This window comes from Aspergillus aculeatinus (genome assembly GCF_003184765.1).
Source record: "Aspergillus aculeatinus CBS 121060 unplaced genomic scaffold BO66scaffold_29, whole genome shotgun sequence".
Lineage (NCBI taxonomy): Eukaryota > Fungi > Ascomycota > Eurotiomycetes > Eurotiales > Aspergillaceae > Aspergillus > Aspergillus aculeatinus.
Genome location: NW_020291498.1, coordinates 43,761 through 59,252, shown reverse-complemented (window position 1 = coordinate 59,252; position 15,492 = coordinate 43,761). Strand labels below are relative to the sequence as shown.

The window sequence follows — 15,492 nt, the reverse complement described above, 5'->3', positions numbered from 1 at the left end:
CCCTTTCTCCTTCAACCTTTCCTACTCTTATTTTTTTTTCTTTTCTTTTCACAGGCAAGTGTTATAATTTCTGGAAAGTAGTACTTTGACCACATGTAGGATAACACCACCTACGCCCTTCGCTCCAACCGGACAGTGAAATGCCTCAACACCGGCTTCTCCTCCACAATCCGCAACCCGCGCGTGATCTCCGACCTGCGATGATACACCTCAATCAACGCCTGCGCCACATACTCCAGCTGCGCATCGCTATACACCCTCCTGGGCACCGCCAAGCGCACCCACTCCGTCTCCGCGATGCGCTCCTCGCCCGTCTCCGGGTCCCGGCCCTGCAGCAACGTCCCGATCTCCACCCCGCGCACGCCACCCTCGACATACAGCTCCACCGCCAGCGTCTGCGCCACATACTCCTCGCGCGGCACCTGCGGCAGGAACCTGCCCGCATCGATGAGAATTGCATGCCCGCCCACCGGCAACTGGATCAGAATCCCCGCCTCGACCAGCCGCCGCCCGAACCGCTGGACCTGCCCGATGCGCGAGCGCAGATACTCTTCGGAGGCCACCTCCTCCAACCCCACCGCCAACGCGCCCAGATCCCTCCCCGCGAGACCCCCGTACGTCCGGAACCCCTCGAACAGGATCACATACTCCAGCGCCCGGTCGCACCACTCCCGGCGCCGGGTGGCCAGGAACCCGCCGATGTTGACCAGCCCGTCCTTCTTGGCGCTCATGAGCATCGCGTCCGCCAGCGCGAAGACCCGGCGGGTGATCTCCCGGATCGACAGGTTTTGGTACGGGGGCTCGCGCTGCTGGATGAACCACGCGTTCTCGGCGAAGCGGGCCGCGTCGATGACGAGGGGCTTGCCGTAGCGGTCTGCGAGCTCTTTCACGGCGGTCAGGTTGGCCAGGCTGACGGGCTGCCCGCCGTTCGTGTTGCACGTGATGGTCATTACGATGAAGGGGATGTCCGGGTGGCGTGATTCGAGGAGATCGCGCAGCTTATCTAGATCTATGTTGCCCTTGAATGGGTTGTTCTGGGCTGTCACATCGTACGCGCCCTCCGGAAGACAGTCGACGGCGGTGGCCTTGCGGAACTCGATGTGCGCGCGCGTGGTGTCGAAGTGGGCGTTGGCCGGGACGACCTGGCCCTCGTGTACGAGGACTGAGAAGAGCGCGTTCTCCGCGGCCCGGCCCTGATGTACCGGGAGGATGTGCTCTAGGCCGAAGAGGTCTTGGACGGTGCGCTGGAGGCGGTGGAAGGAGGCCGAGCCGGCGTAGGACTCGTCGCCGGTCATGATTGCCCCCCATTGGCGGTTGCTCATTGCCCCTGTGCCGCTGTCGGTGAGGAGGTCGATGAATACCTGGTCGCTGGTGAGGGCGAAGAGGTTGAATTCTGCTTGCTCGATCCATTGTTTGCGTTGCTCGGGGGTGGAGGAGCGGATCCATTCGATGGTTTTGGTGCGCCAGGCTTCTGGGGTCGCGGTGTTGGGCATGATTTGGGTGTTGCCTTTGATTTCTTAATGGTGGGTTGGGTAAGAGATGGGTGTACGTGCAGTCTCTTGAATGGAAACTGTAGTCCAGAGATATGGTTTCCCAGTGCCTCCGACTCAACTTATATATGCCTTCTCTGGGGAGTATCATGTCGAATGATGTCTTCTGCAGTCAACTCTGCAAGAACACCTTCTTGCATCAACGAAAATGCACCTCTACAGGTTTAGAAGACTGTATGATGATTTGATTCAGGGCACGAGCATTGGAATACGGCTGCACCTGTTGTCACCTGGACTGACTCTCCATAAGAAGCGGCTTGGCACACCTCATATCAACCGGAAATATGCAGTCTGATGATGCAACTCAGCAGGAAAATCCATTTCTAGCGCATGGTAGACTGTCGAAGCAAGATTAATTGGTGTTGAAAGCCTGATTCGGGTATCAGAGTTCTGCAACAAACCTAAAACGGGAGATTTATGCACGAGCCCGCGACCCCGGGTTCGTGAGCAGGAAATGCAGTGGTGCGGCCCGGCGGCCTTTGATTGGTTCATGGTCATCTATAGTCTAATGTACAGTACCAGCCCAGATGTGTTGCTCGAGATCTTGAACATGGAATGCTCTGTGAGTAATGGCTGGGTTGCTGTTGAGGAATAAGAGGGGCTTCGGTTAGAGCATTTCTTCGGAGTCTACCCTCTGATTTGTGGAATGAATTGTTCTATGTAGGTCATATCCCGCATTCCATCAGGAACAAATATGCTTTACCTAGTCACTAGTCGAATCCCCAAGCATACTACATTTATCTATAACCTGTGAAGGACACATTTGTGCCAGGTGCTAGCTAAAGTGGGGCGATTATTTGCACGTATAATAAGACATAATTCAACAGTACCTCGCCATTCCACAGTGACCTTCCCCCCCTCAGAAGTCTGCCAGGTCTGACGAAGAAAAAGTCCAAATAGCAGCTACAGCAAAAGGTCCCAGAGTCCAAGTGTAACCGTGATTGAAGAGGGGTCCGGCAAATAAGTTATCTGGAGCACGGAAGGGTTGGTGAGGCCAACTGATGCATCCCTCAATCATGGTACCAGGAAACTTCTCACAGACTGGTTGAGCTTATCTTAGGGCTCCACAGTCCGGTAGTGAGAACAACCGGCCCTTCGGGTGACTGTCAAAGCTTCAGGTCCCAGAGCTCCCGAAATCGGCACGGGATTTGAAATGCGTGAGGGAAGCATCACAAACCCCGGAAACCCCGGGATGCCGATGATCCTTATCTTGTCAGTTTACCTGGGTATCAGGGCGGTACAGATAGCAAGATACCAGGAGAAACACAATGGCAAGATCGGACAGCACCGTCGGGGAAGGAAGAAGTATAAGTACAGACTCTATGCTGATGTATCGACAACACAACTTCCTCTACTCAACCTAACAACACCTCCTCAGAGATGAAAATGCGCGCCCTCCACCTCCTTGCCCTCAGCCTCCTCAGCACCAGTCATGCCACCCCCATCCACCAGGAAGACTACACCAACCTCATGGTAGCGGTAGTCCGCGCCCCACCGGCCAACTGGCCCCTGCCAGTGATGAACAAGAACTGGACGGACACCCCCTTCGACCTGAACGCCACCGTCGCCAAAGCAGTGGACTACATCGCCGAGGCCGCCTCCAACGGCGCCAACCTGATCGTCTTCCCCGAACTCTGGTTCCCAGGGTGAGCGCCCCCTTGTCCCGATCCCCCTTCACCATCCACCACTAACCCCACGAAACACAACAGCTACCCCAAAGGCCTCGCCGGCAACACCAGCATCACCCCCGCCCAACTCACCTCCTACCTCACCAACTCCCTGACCATCCCCAGCCCGCAATGGACCCGCCTCCTCACCGCCGCCCAGACCCACGGCATCTACATCGCCCCCGCCTTCTCCCACCGCATCGCCAACCACATCTTCATGGCCCAGGCCCTGATCTCCCCGTCCGGGGAGACACTACTCCTACGACACAAACTCCGCCCCTCCGGCGGCGAGCGCACCCTCTGGTCGGACGGGACCCTCGACGGATTGCAGGTGATTGCGACGCCGTACGGTCGCTGGGGCCTGCTGGAGTGCTGGGAGCACTTCCACCCCTCGATGACGTTTAATGTCCAGGCGCAGAGGGAGACGTTGCATATCGCTTCGTGGCCGTGTAAGTTCCACCCTTTCCCTGTCGCTTCGCTAGATGAACCTCAGCGCTGGCTAGATTGAGCTTATTTTACATACTGATGCTACGCAAACCCCCAACTAACGAGTGCATGGACTTAGATATGCCCGACGCAAACACCCCGGGAGCAGCATACTGGGAGTCGAACGAGATCAATGTCGCCGCGGCGCGCACGTACGCGGTCAACGCCGGAGCGCCGCTGGCAATGGCGGCGGTGGGGAATGCCAGGCTGTTGAGCGCGGAGGGCTTGGATGAGGTGGTTGTTGGGGCGGGGGTGTCGTTTGAGGAGGTGCCGATGGTGTATGCTTCGTTCAACACGACCGGGCTGGCGGGGACGCTGCCGTATGATACTGAGGGGGAGCAGTCGTGGGGAACGTTGGGGCAGATCGTGCGGGGGTTTCCGGGGTATATTCCTAAGGTGGTTGGGGATTTCGTGGCGAGGAGGTTTGTGGATGTTGTGGGGTTGGTGCAGGAGTTGAGTTCGAATTGAATTGGAGACAGGAGAGGGGCTATTTTTGGTCTTTGTTGGTTGGTTGTAGGATACTGGGTTTGCTTTTAGGGCTCTTTTGGGTGGTTTCCGGTTGCTCCGACCTGTCTAGTTCTATTAGATGGGTGGAGGGGGAAGAAGGCGTGGGCCACGAGATCAGGGCTACGATTTGATGATGATTCTGACTGAGTACGTCCGTCGCGAGAGTCACTGAAGGGAAGCTGATAAACTATTCTGACATAATGACTCGCCATAAGGCTATCTTCCTCGGACGATCTAGGTTCGAGATGACGCGCCACTGGTCTAGCACCCCCCATCTCCTGCCGGAATGAATTCTCCATAGTCAATCTCTTGTGCCTCTCCGAAATACCCCCATCGACTGATATACGCCTCCATCGCATGCAGCCCGCCATTGGTCGTCGCATAAACCCCGAGTAAGGCACCTATACAGTAGACCACGTCAGTCATTACCCACAAAGCAGAATCATAAGAACGAGTAACCCACCAGTTCCCGCCCCATCCCCACTGATGACTGTAGTGTTCACCATCCCCAGCACCAATCCCTCATTCGATTTCCCCTTCTGTGAAGCACTGAACGCAAAATGCGTAGTATTCACTGTGTGAATGGCAAGCCTCACCGAATCTCCCCTATCCCAGCTGTCCGGAACCTTCACCACCACCGTCTCAGGTACATGGCCCGCAAACCCCGTCTTCCCCGACACCGTCGTCCGCAAGCGCAGATACAACCCGGTTGCATTCCCCTTCGCTGCAGCACCTGCTTCCACCCCATAAAACACCCCAAAGTCAACATGCTGCCCCTGATTCAAGAACGCGGTAACGCCAACCTCATCCTCCTGCTCGGACCCGGTAGCAAAACCCAGCATGACATCCACCTCGAACCGGAACAACGAATGCGTCTGCCTCCGCGCCACAAACGTCAACCCATCCGTAGCCCGAAACCCCTCGTCGCCCGTCAAGTTGGCCCGACTGGCCGCCAACCGCAACACATTCGGTCTCTCAGGCGGACTAACCGCATAATCCAACGGCCGGACGGGCGCGCGCCAGAACACCCACTCCGCCGGCAAGGTACTCCCCGGCTTGAACTCCACCACCTCACGCGCATCACCCACAAACCCCAGTCCCTGGCCCAGCCCCAGCCCCAGCCCCCCACAGCTCACCGACGGCAACGGCCCCTCCATGCGCCCGGCCACCCTCCCCAGAGCAACGGGCCACCCGCCCTCCTCCCACCGGACCGGAAACAGCACCGTCTCGCGGCCCATGGGATACACACTGGCATTGTACAAGCGCGGCCCGCCGCGCGTCGCCAACGCTACCCCCCACCAGTTCCCGTGCGCATCCACAAACAAGTCCGCATGCCCGACCGTCTGGAAATACGCGTCCGTGTGCGCGTTACTCACGAGGGGGTTGCGGGGACTCGCCTCCCAGCTTCCACTTCCCAAATCGCGGGACCGAGCGAGCGTGGCCGCGTGGTGGAGCTGTGTGCCCCCCTCCGCGATCAGCAGGTAGTACCAGCCGTCCTTCCGGTACAGATGGGGCCCCTCGGGACTGCTGGCCCCGGTGCCGGTCCACAGGGGGAACGGGGCGCTTGCGGCGCCGGTGGCGAGATCGACGACCGAGGCGCGGATGGGCGAGCCGGAGTAGGCCATGACCGTCGTGCCGTCGGCGTCGATGAAGAAATCCGGGTCGATGGCGCCCGTCGGGTTCGCGATGGGCAGGGGGTCGGACCAGGCGGTGCGGTTGTAGGGGTCGGTCGTGGTGAAGAGGAGGAACTGCGGGGTGCTGGGGGAGTCGGAGTCCAGCCAGCTGGTCAGGAGGTAGAAGGTGTCATTGTGCAGGCGTAGGGTCGAGGCGAAGAGGCCGAGGGTCTGTTGGTTGGTGTCGTCGCGCAGGGCGGGGAGCTGGCTGGCGCGGTGGACGGCGGCGCTGGCCTGCGTCCAGTGCTGGAGGTCCTGGCTGGCGTAGATCGGGCAGCCGGGGAAGGTCAGGAAGGAGGAGGTCGTGCAGAAGAAGGTGTTGTTGTGGGAGGGGGAGAACAGGCAGCTTGGGTCGGAGTGCCAGCCGGGCAGGATGGGGTTGGTGTATGGGTGGTGGTTTTGGGTGTGGGGGGGTGCATTGGTGCTGAGCGCGGCGGTGAAGAGGAGGGAGGAGAGGAGAATCCAGCGCAGCATTTTGACGCTGGGGTCGATTGAGTTATCTGATGCTGAAAGAGGGTGGAATTCGCTTGGTATGGCATGTACATGCTTTGTAGTTATGCTCAACGTCCAGTACCACTCGGATTTCCCGAATGTGGGGCCGAGACCCCCGCAATCCCCGCATTTGGGGGAGGGATGGTCTTTGCGGCGTGAGCAGAACTACCCATTCTTTCGGCTCTAACAGCCTAATTCCAACAGCATGCATATGAGACCAGGTTACGCTCGCGTATCTCAAGATGAAGCCGACTTCCGCGCCTTAAAGTAAGCTTAACCACCACAAACTCGTTCCACGCCGGGTAAACACCGGGCCAACCTCGCGCCCTAATCAGCCTATATATGAGTTCGACGTCTGGGCGTGGTCGTCATCCACCAGTATTGGGTATTTCGGCACGTCAAAGCGGCAGTTCGTGTAGATCACCGAGGCTTTATCTTTGGCTGAGTGTCAGGTAGAGCTCTAAAACGCATTACATACCGAGATCTTGAGGTGGAAGCCAGTGTAAAGCCTGCGCTCCGAATTCTTCTCCGTATCCATACAATGTCTGCTTGGCATTGGGGTCTCCACTAGCCAGTAACTGAAGCCCATCTTCCCTGGAACATTGCTACCTACCTCTGCATGCGCTAGCTTGTGATACCGGATATCCAGCCCACACAGTAGATTTATATTAACTGGGACTTTACCATATGATCCGCTCTTCCATTTGCACAATAAAATATCGATTATCGAATTGACAGAAACAGCCACCAGCAGAACAATTATAGTCAGTTAACACGAGAAGCAGGCAAGGACAACCAGTGCGCAGCAGTGTCCCTATAACTAATCGGGGAAAATATGTCATCCTCGATGGTCGTCCTCGCCCCTTCCATTCCGTGTGGTTTCCAACCACCTAAGGCTTCCAGTCAGACATATCAGGTCCAGTCAGATCGGGCTTGACCGCCTTGCCCTCGAGCCAATCCTTATACTCGTTATACAAGATATCACGCTCGGGGCCATGGCTGTTCAAGTTAAGCTTGGGAGGATGCCCGATCTTGACCTCCGCCCAGGCGAGATAGCGGTATCCAGAGGGGAACTTGTCGACCTCCTCCTTGGGGATATGGAAGGTCCTCGCGGGGTTGACGGGGACGAATTTGTCCTTGTCGAAGAGCAGGGTATAGAAGCAAACACCCCAGCGACCCTGGCGCTTCTCCAGCAGGAAAAAGAAACGGCAGTCGGATTCGTTGTCCATCTCCACACCATCAAAGGTGAAGCGGCAAGTAATGGTGATCTTCATCTTGCACGCCGCACGGGTCAGCTCCGGGTTGATCTCGACGGAGGAACCGCAGATCCGGTGCATGATATACATGAAGGTCGATCCCTCGGCGAAACCATCCTTGGAGGCCGTGATGAACTCGTCGATATTGCCCTGCTTCCAAGAGGTCGCGATGTAGGCATCGTCGAAGACGATGGAACGGTAGTTCTGCCACCTATACATCATGCCGTCACCGTTGAGGGATAATTCATGCAAGGATCAGGGCTCGGAAGGAAGGAAAAACGGACTCAGCGGCATCGCGGTAGCTATCCCATCCCTCGCAGATTTCGCGGATCTTAAAGCGCTCGAGAGCCTCCTTGTCGAGATCAGTGCCCTTGGCGTTGTTGCGAAGGGCGCTCGTGGCGTAGGTGCCTTCTGTGGGAGGTGTGACGGCATACGGGTCAAAAGGCATAGTGAAGATCTGTGGTTCGATCAAGAGGTATACTCTGGGGTGGGTGGTGGTGCTGTGAGGTGACTTGAATCGAGTCCAAGCTTCTTAATTATACGGTCCATAACTTAGACGCGCGGCTTGGAGGCTCGGTTGACGTCGCATTGTTTCGTTTTCGCCTCTCCACGCAATTGTACATCTCTCGACTGATTTGAGGTATCAATGATTACTAGGTTAGATGGTGGAGGTCGGCAGCACCGGAATTGGTTGGTCCCAAGCTTGTATCTCGACAATGGCCATTTCCGTCTCGGTGAGGAGTTCCGCCCTTTGGGCTGCTTGCATTCGTCTTTGCGCTGCTTTTGATTGATGGGAGGGAAAGCTTGTTTTTGACAACCTTCACAAAGGTTCAAGTGCCGGGCCGGAGACGTAGGGTCAAAGCTCCCTATGCTATCCTGAATTGTGCAGGAGAGATAAAAAACGGGAGTGCTAATTCATCTTACATCAAATAATCCCAACAGCTATCCTTGCTTGCAAAGGATTGATCGAAGGTAGTCGGATGCACAAACATTGGTCTCATACAAACTAACGTGTAATATTATCTTGTTCTATTCTATCATTACATCCGCACACATGATCGTAAACATTTCTAGGTCTTTACAAACGGACAAAGCGCTTGCCCATGCTGCGCTTCTTCAGGATGGCGCCGGCCTCCTCGAGAGCCTGGGCACGGCCCGGACCGTAGTCGGGGGTAGCACCGAGGGTGCCGAAGATGTCGCCGAGGTAGTTGCGGGGCTTGATGCCGGCGGCGAAGGTGCTGTTCCAGTTCGCCAGGATACCCTCAACGATCTTGATACCGGCGTTGTACAGGTTCTCGACGGCGGGCTCGAAGGCACCCTGGGTGGAGTAGAGCAGGTTGTAGCGGGCGGTCTCGCCGGGGTAAGGGCGGTCGAAGTCCGAGGCGGTGCGCATGACGATGATGCGGGAGAAGTCGGTGAGGTTGTGCTTCGAGGCGCGGACGAGGGCCTCCAGGGTGGCGTTGTCCTCCTGAGCGGTGGTGCAGTACTCGCCGGTGCCGTTGGTCCAGATCTTGGTGGTGTTGTCGAAGGCCTCGCCCAGCAGGCGGCCGCTGAAGTAGACGTCGCTGGTGGTCACGTCGCACAGGCGGACGGAGGGGCCCTGGGTGCCGGCCTGGTAGAGGCCGTCCTCAGTGGCGTACTTGGCGCGGTAGGCCTTGGCATCGTCGCTGTCGGCCAGGGTGGCGTTGCGGGCGAAGCCGGCGGCGATCTTGCGCAGCTCGTCGTTCACCTCGAACACCTCCGTGCCGTAGATGCTGGTGGGGTACTGGTCGGCGTAGTAGCCGCCCTGGGGGAAGTAACCCGTGGTGGCGTTAGCAGGCATCTCGCGCATGTCAATCTCGTACTGCAGAGCCACCTGGATGGCAAAGCGGGCGAAGGTCACATCGCAGATGCTCGCGCGCTCGGGGTTGACGCCGGCAATACCGGCGACGAGGAAGTAGGTCTTGGTCAGATCGAACATGGGGTTGAAGACGACCGACGCAACGGTGATGGCAGCGTTGATCTCGGATTCACCAGTGATGAGCTGGCAGATGGTGTAGTCCGCCGTGCAGTGGACATCGGGGAAGGCGGGAGAAGCGCCAGGGATGGTGATGTTGTGAGCCAACAGATCGAACTCGGGGATACCCCACCAGATCTCGGCCTCAGGCGCGAACTGCAGGCTTCGTGAGCTTGGGGTCATGCTGTGCTAGAAGTTGCTGGGCTTACCATCGAAACGATGAACACCTTAGGGGTGATCTTGGCCGGCGTGTGGCTCACGGCAACATCGCGGGGCTGCTGCACAGGAACAGAGCGAGCCGTAGCCAGGGAAGACAAGCAGCTGCCGGCGAGCAGGAGGCCCGCGGTGACGGATTGGAGGAGCTGCATCTTGTGCGCGTTTGGAAATGTGAGAGAGCACACTTTATTCCCGGTGAAAGGTCGCGCGACAGCTCTTATATAGAGTCACCATTGGGAGAATTTTTCTGGGCTTCGCGCGGGAAGCAATCGGGAAGCAGTCGGCAAGCACCGATCCATGAGCAAGTCCACCTGCAGGAAAAATTGGGATCCATTGTCCATAGATTGGCTGATTAGGAAGGATCAGCGCTGATAATGTTAGGAGTAGCGATCGGCAGTCGAAGCAGCTTATCCCGCAGGCCAATGATCGTCGTTGTATTGATGCCGAACCAGCCTTCTGGCTGAAGAATCCCCACTTCTAACGTGATTTAGCCAAGCCCGGCCACGGTTTGTTTTCCGTGGTTCCACTATTGCACTGCTGCAGAAAATGGCTGGGTGATCTCCAGCAAGAACGAACTCCCAGCGTGAACGGGCGTGTACCGGTACACCTGAGAGCTGTTGAATGATGCTGCTCAAGATGACATGTACAATCGATGAGCTCACAGCTAGCGCAGGAACCGATCGGAGACATCCGAATGATAGCACGGCTGCCAGTGATAAGACGAGCGCACAAGACTGAGGAGGATGGAATCGGCGATAAGGGCACCCGTCTTGTGCGGTGGAGCTTCATTTATCTGGTTCTTATCGCGCCCTCGCCCTCCATTCAGAAAGAGGGTCAGTTATCGGCGGCCCACCGGACTCCTGTTCACTCTCCATCCTCCCAGGCAGGGCAAGACACCCAGCACGGCGAAGAGGCGACTATCACCGTTTGTCTTCGTCGGAGGTGGCCGCTCCCTGCATGACAGCCAGCGATGAAGTCAAAAAGATAGCTAAAAGGCGGGGAAGTGGATAAATCAACCGGAGTAGACGGGAAAAGAGTTGAGGGGAAGCTTCGAAGAATTCTTCCTCGAAAGCTTCTTGCCGTCAGGGCACGTGACTGTCATCCGAGAAAAGCTGGAACCACGATAAACAAAAAAAAAAAAATCGAGGCTTTTTTCAGCGATGGGGACACCACCTCCCAGCTTCCCAAAGCATCCGAGACTGATGAGTGCCAATCAGCCGGGAAAATTCAGACCTGGTCGCCAATGGCTGAAAATCGCTCAACCCAATGCTACTGGAAGGTCCGTGACCAGGTGTTGGGGTTGGCAGTGGGCACTAGGCAGAGCACTTTTCGAAGTTGATAATGCCGGATGGCTTTTTGTTGATTGAGGGCATTGCAAGCCTTCTGCCAATGCTACCTTGGTGTGCTTTATCTACTGCAGCATACCAGGCTGCATGCTCCGTCTGCAATGACTCCCTGTCTCAATGCAATCCCACCACCTTCAGAATTTCAGTGAAGCAAAATTGCTGCTCAGCGGCCATTGTCCTCCGAGGTGTGGACGAAGATATGGCGAAGATTCGTGTACTACTTGTCTCATCGGTTGTGGTGTGTTGTGATCCCGCACCCTCATGGCGAGAGATAAGCCGTCTCTAGAAATCCGAGGGATGAGACTAGCTCGGCCACCGCGCCCAAGCTAGAGGCCCACATCTCGACTAAACGCCTTCCAGATTATGCTAATTTGTTCCATTGGTGGAGACCTGGCTGAAGACTGTCCCTTGGGTAACCGCCGTCACGAAAGTCTTATTGAGGCTGTCACGGTGTCCGACCCAGCGTCTGCGAGCTGCTTTGGTATACCGGTCCAATGCGGATACTCCTCGGCTTGTCTGAAGATTGAAAGTGGATTGTAATCAAGACTGTGGCCGAGGTGACTCAGAGCTTAGGAAGATTTTGTTGGCTTGTGATTGAGTGTACAGTAGTTGGAAGGTATGCTTTTTTCCCCTGGTAGCTTTCCTGAGGTGTTAGCAACCGGCAGGGCAGGTCTCTGTGTAGCCTTGTAGAAGTAATTTCGATAGCGACTGGGGGGGAATAAAAAAGATCTGTGAATGAAGCAGTCTGGTCTGTCACGGGCTTATGCACGATGTAGCTGTGGGAGATGAAGCTGAAGCTGAAAGGCCGAGATAGCGGCGTGCTACTGTGCCTCAGGCACCAATAACACATCTTCCTGTGTGGTACGGGAATGGGCACATGACCTGGATAACTGCAAACATGACAACCATTGCATACGGTGCAACCAACACCACCATGGCGCAACGCCAAGAATCCCAGCCTCTCCCCTCAATTTGACACCTGCCAAACCACTTCATTGAGTACATTCAGCAACCAGCATTCCAAATCTAAACCATAATCTTCTATCGCATACTTCATCTCCTTCCCATTGCAAAGTCACCCCGTGCAGCCATGTTCTCGCTCAGTCTCTCGCTCAGTCTCCCCCACTGCGTCACCACCCCTCTATCCTCTATCCTCACCTGCGTCATCCGGTAACGCAGATCTCGCCAAATTACGGTCCACCGAAGAGGCAGACGGTCATCGCATGACATGACACGGCTGAGTCTTCCTCTGCCATCACGGGGTCCGGGAGGGGAGGGGGGGGGAATTACATATATTCAGAACACGAAAAGAGAGTGTCGCGACGTCATCCACGTGGGGTACAACGCCCATGACGTCACCGCTGGGCTGTTCCCCCCTTCGACCCTCATCTTTCCATCTTGTTCCTGGCATCTCAACCTTCTGGTTCTGTTTTCCTTTTATACTCCGGACAACGTTACATCTGCCCTCTATACCCGTCATCTAAACAAACCTACGCGCGCGTTGCGGTGAGATATCGAGAGCGCACCTCAGTAGGTCGCATCCCTTCGCCTCAAATTACAGTGAGAAACGACAGACTAACCAAACAACCAGATCTCTAACCCAATCCTCTCTCTCTCCTAAACTACATCCACGAACAAACCCACCCTCAAACCCACCCTCAAAACCAACAGCGCCCTCCTCCTCCTCCTCCTCCTCCTCCACCACCACCGCCAACCCGAACACAAACCCGCCCACAATGGCCCCAATCCACGAACGCATCCGCGACGACCTCCTGGCCATGGAACGCCGCCTCTGGACGGCGCTGACGTCGGCGGACCCCGGCCCCGAGATCAAGAAGATGTCCAACGACGACGCCAACTTCCTCTTCCCGAAGCGCGACATCCTCACGCTGCAGAGCAAGGACCCGTCCCTGTCGGAGGCGCTGAAGCCGCCCTTCCACCACTTCGAGGAGTACGAGCTCAAGGACGTGCGCGTCCTCATCATCGACCTGATGGCGGGCACGGTCACCTACAAGATCAACGCGCGGCTGCGCGGCAAGATCCACTTCAACGGCACGGGGTCGACGACGTGGAGCCAGGGGTCCGACGGCGAGTGGCGGATCGTGGTGCATCAGGAGACGTCGTTGGAGTAGATTCCCCCCGTCCTGTGCAACCACTGGGAAAGAGGAGGAGAACCGTGATGCTTCCGCCGATTCAGGCATGAGGTTGCATACTTATTGTTTTGATTTCGCTTCATGATTGATACTCTTTACTGTTTTCCCGACCTACGATATTCTTTTTTTCTTTGACCTGAGTTGAGGTGTTTCTTGAGGAAGCCAGCGTCGTTGGGCGGATGACCTCTTTTTCTTTTCTTTTTTCCTTTCCTTTTCTTCGACCACTCCATCATCCACAGTCCCCAGCCTCATTCATGTTCCATACTTCCACTTCCGATGTTATTATGTGTATGTGTCATGTGTGATGAAAGTCTCATTCGATAATTTCTTCTTCTCCTTCCGCGCCTTCGCGTAAAAATAATAATAAACACCAAATCATCCTTCCAGGATTTCACGTATAAACACCACATCCAGCCAGTCGATCCTCGGTCAAGTCAACGCGAAGAAAGAAAGAAGCAAACATGCACCAAAAAAACAAATCTCAGTAATTGTATTCCGCCTCCACCCGAGGAGTCTCGAAACCGGTAAGATCACCCAATAGTCCACCAGATAATCAGCCCCCCTCAGCTGCGGTCTGTCTAACGATCGACACGGGATACATGCGCATGGTAGTACGGATAAGGTAGTCCCACTGTTTCCTTACAAGGCTGCATCACAACCACCCTCTAGAATGGGGCTGTAAGGGAAGGTAACCGCCTCGTTGGGTGGGGAAGCGCTCCATCCGCATTATTCGCATAGTGTTGATGATTTTCAGATGATCGCTGCCGTAGTCTAGGTTCGATACCTTTTTTTCACCGAAACAAAAAGCTAAGAATGGGGGATAGAGGGGGGGTCGCGAGAGATGGATCGAGGAAGAAGAAAAAGAAACGAAGACAAGATATAAAAGGCAAAGAAAGAAAAACATTTAGGATACGAAATTAGATACCATCTCGGTCAGGATCATTGTTCTTTTCGTTTGATGTATTCATTTTGCTTCAGACGACAATATATATCCCATACAATAGGGTGTGTATCTGTGCGTGATGCCCCGGAACCTTCTAGGTACAAATTCCCACATGCACATCCGTCAAGGATAAGAAAAGAAATATATGTAAGAAGAGAAAAAGAAAAGAAAATGATCTCCAAAAGGGGAGATGAACGGGGTAGGGGGAAACAAAATAACACCGGAAAAGCAATATGCCAGAGACACACAGAAGAAAAAGGAAAACTAAAGTCTAGACACCATTGGAGAACCCATCACCACCAGCCTCAGTGTCAATCCGCATCGCGTCCATCAGTCCACAAACCTCGAACAACTTCTTGGGGCCCATCCCCTCGGGCAGTCCCACGACGCCGTCCTTCTTCAACCGCTCTAGCGCTGCCTTGATGCCCATGTAGGCCGGGGTGATGCAGCAGAAGGAAAAGATCATGATGCGGAAGCCCATCTCCTTGGCCTCCTCGGTGGAGATGACGGGTCCGGCGCCGTTCTCGACCATGTTCAGCAGCAGGGGCCAGGGGGCCAGGTCCTTGACCGCCTGGCGGGCCATCTCCTTGGAGGTGAACCCCTCGAGCAAGCCGACGTCGCAGCCCAAGTCGCGCGCGGCTTTCAGGCGCTTGATGCACTCGTCGTAGCCGTGCTGCTGCAGGGCGTCCGTGCGGGCAATGAGCACGATGTCCGAGCGCAGCCGGTCCTTGGTGATCTTCGCCGCCCGCAGGCGCGTCAGCCACTCCTCCTGGGAGACGACGCGCTTGCCAGCCAAATGGCCGCAGCGCTTGTTGGCGATTTGGTCCTCGATATGAAAGCCGGCGACGCCGGCTTGGATGTACTGCTGCACCGATTTGGCGACGAACAGGGGGCCTGACAAGATGTGTGTTAGTTCTGCGGTTCTGTGGAGATGTTATTGGTGGTAGTAGAAAGATTGTCCTACCTCCGTATCCGGTATCCATATCAGCAATGAGTGGGGGCCCGTAGGGATCCAGATTGGCTATCATCTCGGCGTTGGTTCGCATCTCGTACAGATGGGCTAGGCCCAGATCTGCCTGTCCGAGCCGGGAGGCAGTAGTGCCGGCTCCGGTCTAAAGCGGGTCGTCAGCGCATCCGCCGGGATAATTATGGGGACCGAACTGGGGAATTTGTAGCACGAGTCCGGGGGGAAGAGGAGAGGGGGGGG

At 56.0% G+C, this 15,492-nt stretch overlaps 8 protein-coding genes across 8 annotated transcripts in view; 3 read left to right on the top strand and 5 right to left on the bottom strand.

The window, feature by feature from the left end:
- Window positions 1–110: 110 nt before the first annotated feature.
- Window positions 111–1,493, bottom strand: BO66DRAFT_324976 (tryptophanase; the record flags this gene model as incomplete). Its single annotated transcript, XM_025643853.1, has 1 exon — window positions 111–1,493. The coding sequence occupies one exon, from the start codon at window positions 1,491–1,493 to the stop codon at window positions 111–113; it is 1,383 nt and encodes a 460-aa protein (XP_025503050.1).
- A 1,437-nt stretch (window positions 1,494–2,930) lies between these two features.
- On the top strand, window positions 2,931–4,405 carry BO66DRAFT_453200 (aliphatic nitrilase-like protein; the record flags this gene model as incomplete). Its single annotated transcript, XM_025651983.1, has 3 exons — window positions 2,931–3,196; window positions 3,260–3,666; window positions 3,783–4,405. 3 exons carry the CDS (start codon window positions 2,931–2,933, stop codon window positions 4,169–4,171), a joined length of 1,062 nt encoding a protein of 353 aa, XP_025503049.1. The 3' UTR covers window positions 4,172–4,405.
- A 66-nt stretch (window positions 4,406–4,471) lies between these two features.
- Window positions 4,472–6,357, bottom strand: BO66DRAFT_453195 (uncharacterized protein; the record flags this gene model as incomplete). The annotated part of the gene is made up of 2 exons (XM_025651982.1): window positions 4,472–4,611; window positions 4,674–6,357. The coding sequence occupies 2 exons, from the start codon at window positions 6,355–6,357 to the stop codon at window positions 4,472–4,474; spliced, it is 1,824 nt and encodes a 607-aa protein (XP_025503048.1).
- A 908-nt stretch (window positions 6,358–7,265) lies between these two features.
- BO66DRAFT_402207 (uncharacterized protein) lies at window positions 7,266–8,079 on the bottom strand (the record flags this gene model as incomplete). The annotated part of the gene is made up of 2 exons (XM_025648807.1): window positions 7,266–7,842; window positions 7,916–8,079. 2 exons carry the CDS (start codon window positions 8,077–8,079, stop codon window positions 7,266–7,268), a joined length of 741 nt encoding a protein of 246 aa, XP_025503047.1.
- A 630-nt stretch (window positions 8,080–8,709) lies between these two features.
- BO66DRAFT_439293 (purine-nucleoside phosphorylase) lies at window positions 8,710–9,995 on the bottom strand (the record flags this gene model as incomplete). Its single annotated transcript, XM_025651141.1, has 2 exons — window positions 8,710–9,783; window positions 9,837–9,995. 2 exons carry the CDS (start codon window positions 9,993–9,995, stop codon window positions 8,710–8,712), a joined length of 1,233 nt encoding a protein of 410 aa, XP_025503046.1.
- Window positions 9,996–11,062: 1,067 nt separating this feature from the next.
- On the top strand, window positions 11,063–11,956 carry BO66DRAFT_392470 (uncharacterized protein). Its single transcript, XM_025647519.1, has one exon. It carries the CDS (start codon window positions 11,185–11,187, stop codon window positions 11,473–11,475), a length of 291 nt encoding a protein of 96 aa, XP_025503045.1. The 5' UTR covers window positions 11,063–11,184; the 3' UTR covers window positions 11,476–11,956.
- A 969-nt stretch (window positions 11,957–12,925) lies between these two features.
- BO66DRAFT_429336 (nuclear transport factor 2 family protein) lies at window positions 12,926–13,321 on the top strand (the record flags this gene model as incomplete). Its single annotated transcript, XM_025650450.1, has 1 exon — window positions 12,926–13,321. One exon carries the CDS (start codon window positions 12,926–12,928, stop codon window positions 13,319–13,321), a length of 396 nt encoding a protein of 131 aa, XP_025503044.1.
- Window positions 13,322–14,556: 1,235 nt separating this feature from the next.
- BO66DRAFT_324947 (isocitrate lyase/PEP mutase family protein) overlaps window positions 14,557–15,492 on the bottom strand; it is a gene marked incomplete at both ends in the record, with an annotated part of 1,313 nt that continues 377 nt past the window's right edge. Inside the window, 3 exons of the mRNA XM_025643852.1 lie at window positions 14,557–15,179; window positions 15,250–15,397; window positions 15,442–15,445. Coding sequence (XP_025503043.1) covers window positions 14,557–15,179; window positions 15,250–15,397; window positions 15,442–15,445 — 775 coding nt within the window. The remainder of the gene's footprint in view (window positions 15,180–15,249; window positions 15,398–15,441; window positions 15,446–15,492) is intronic.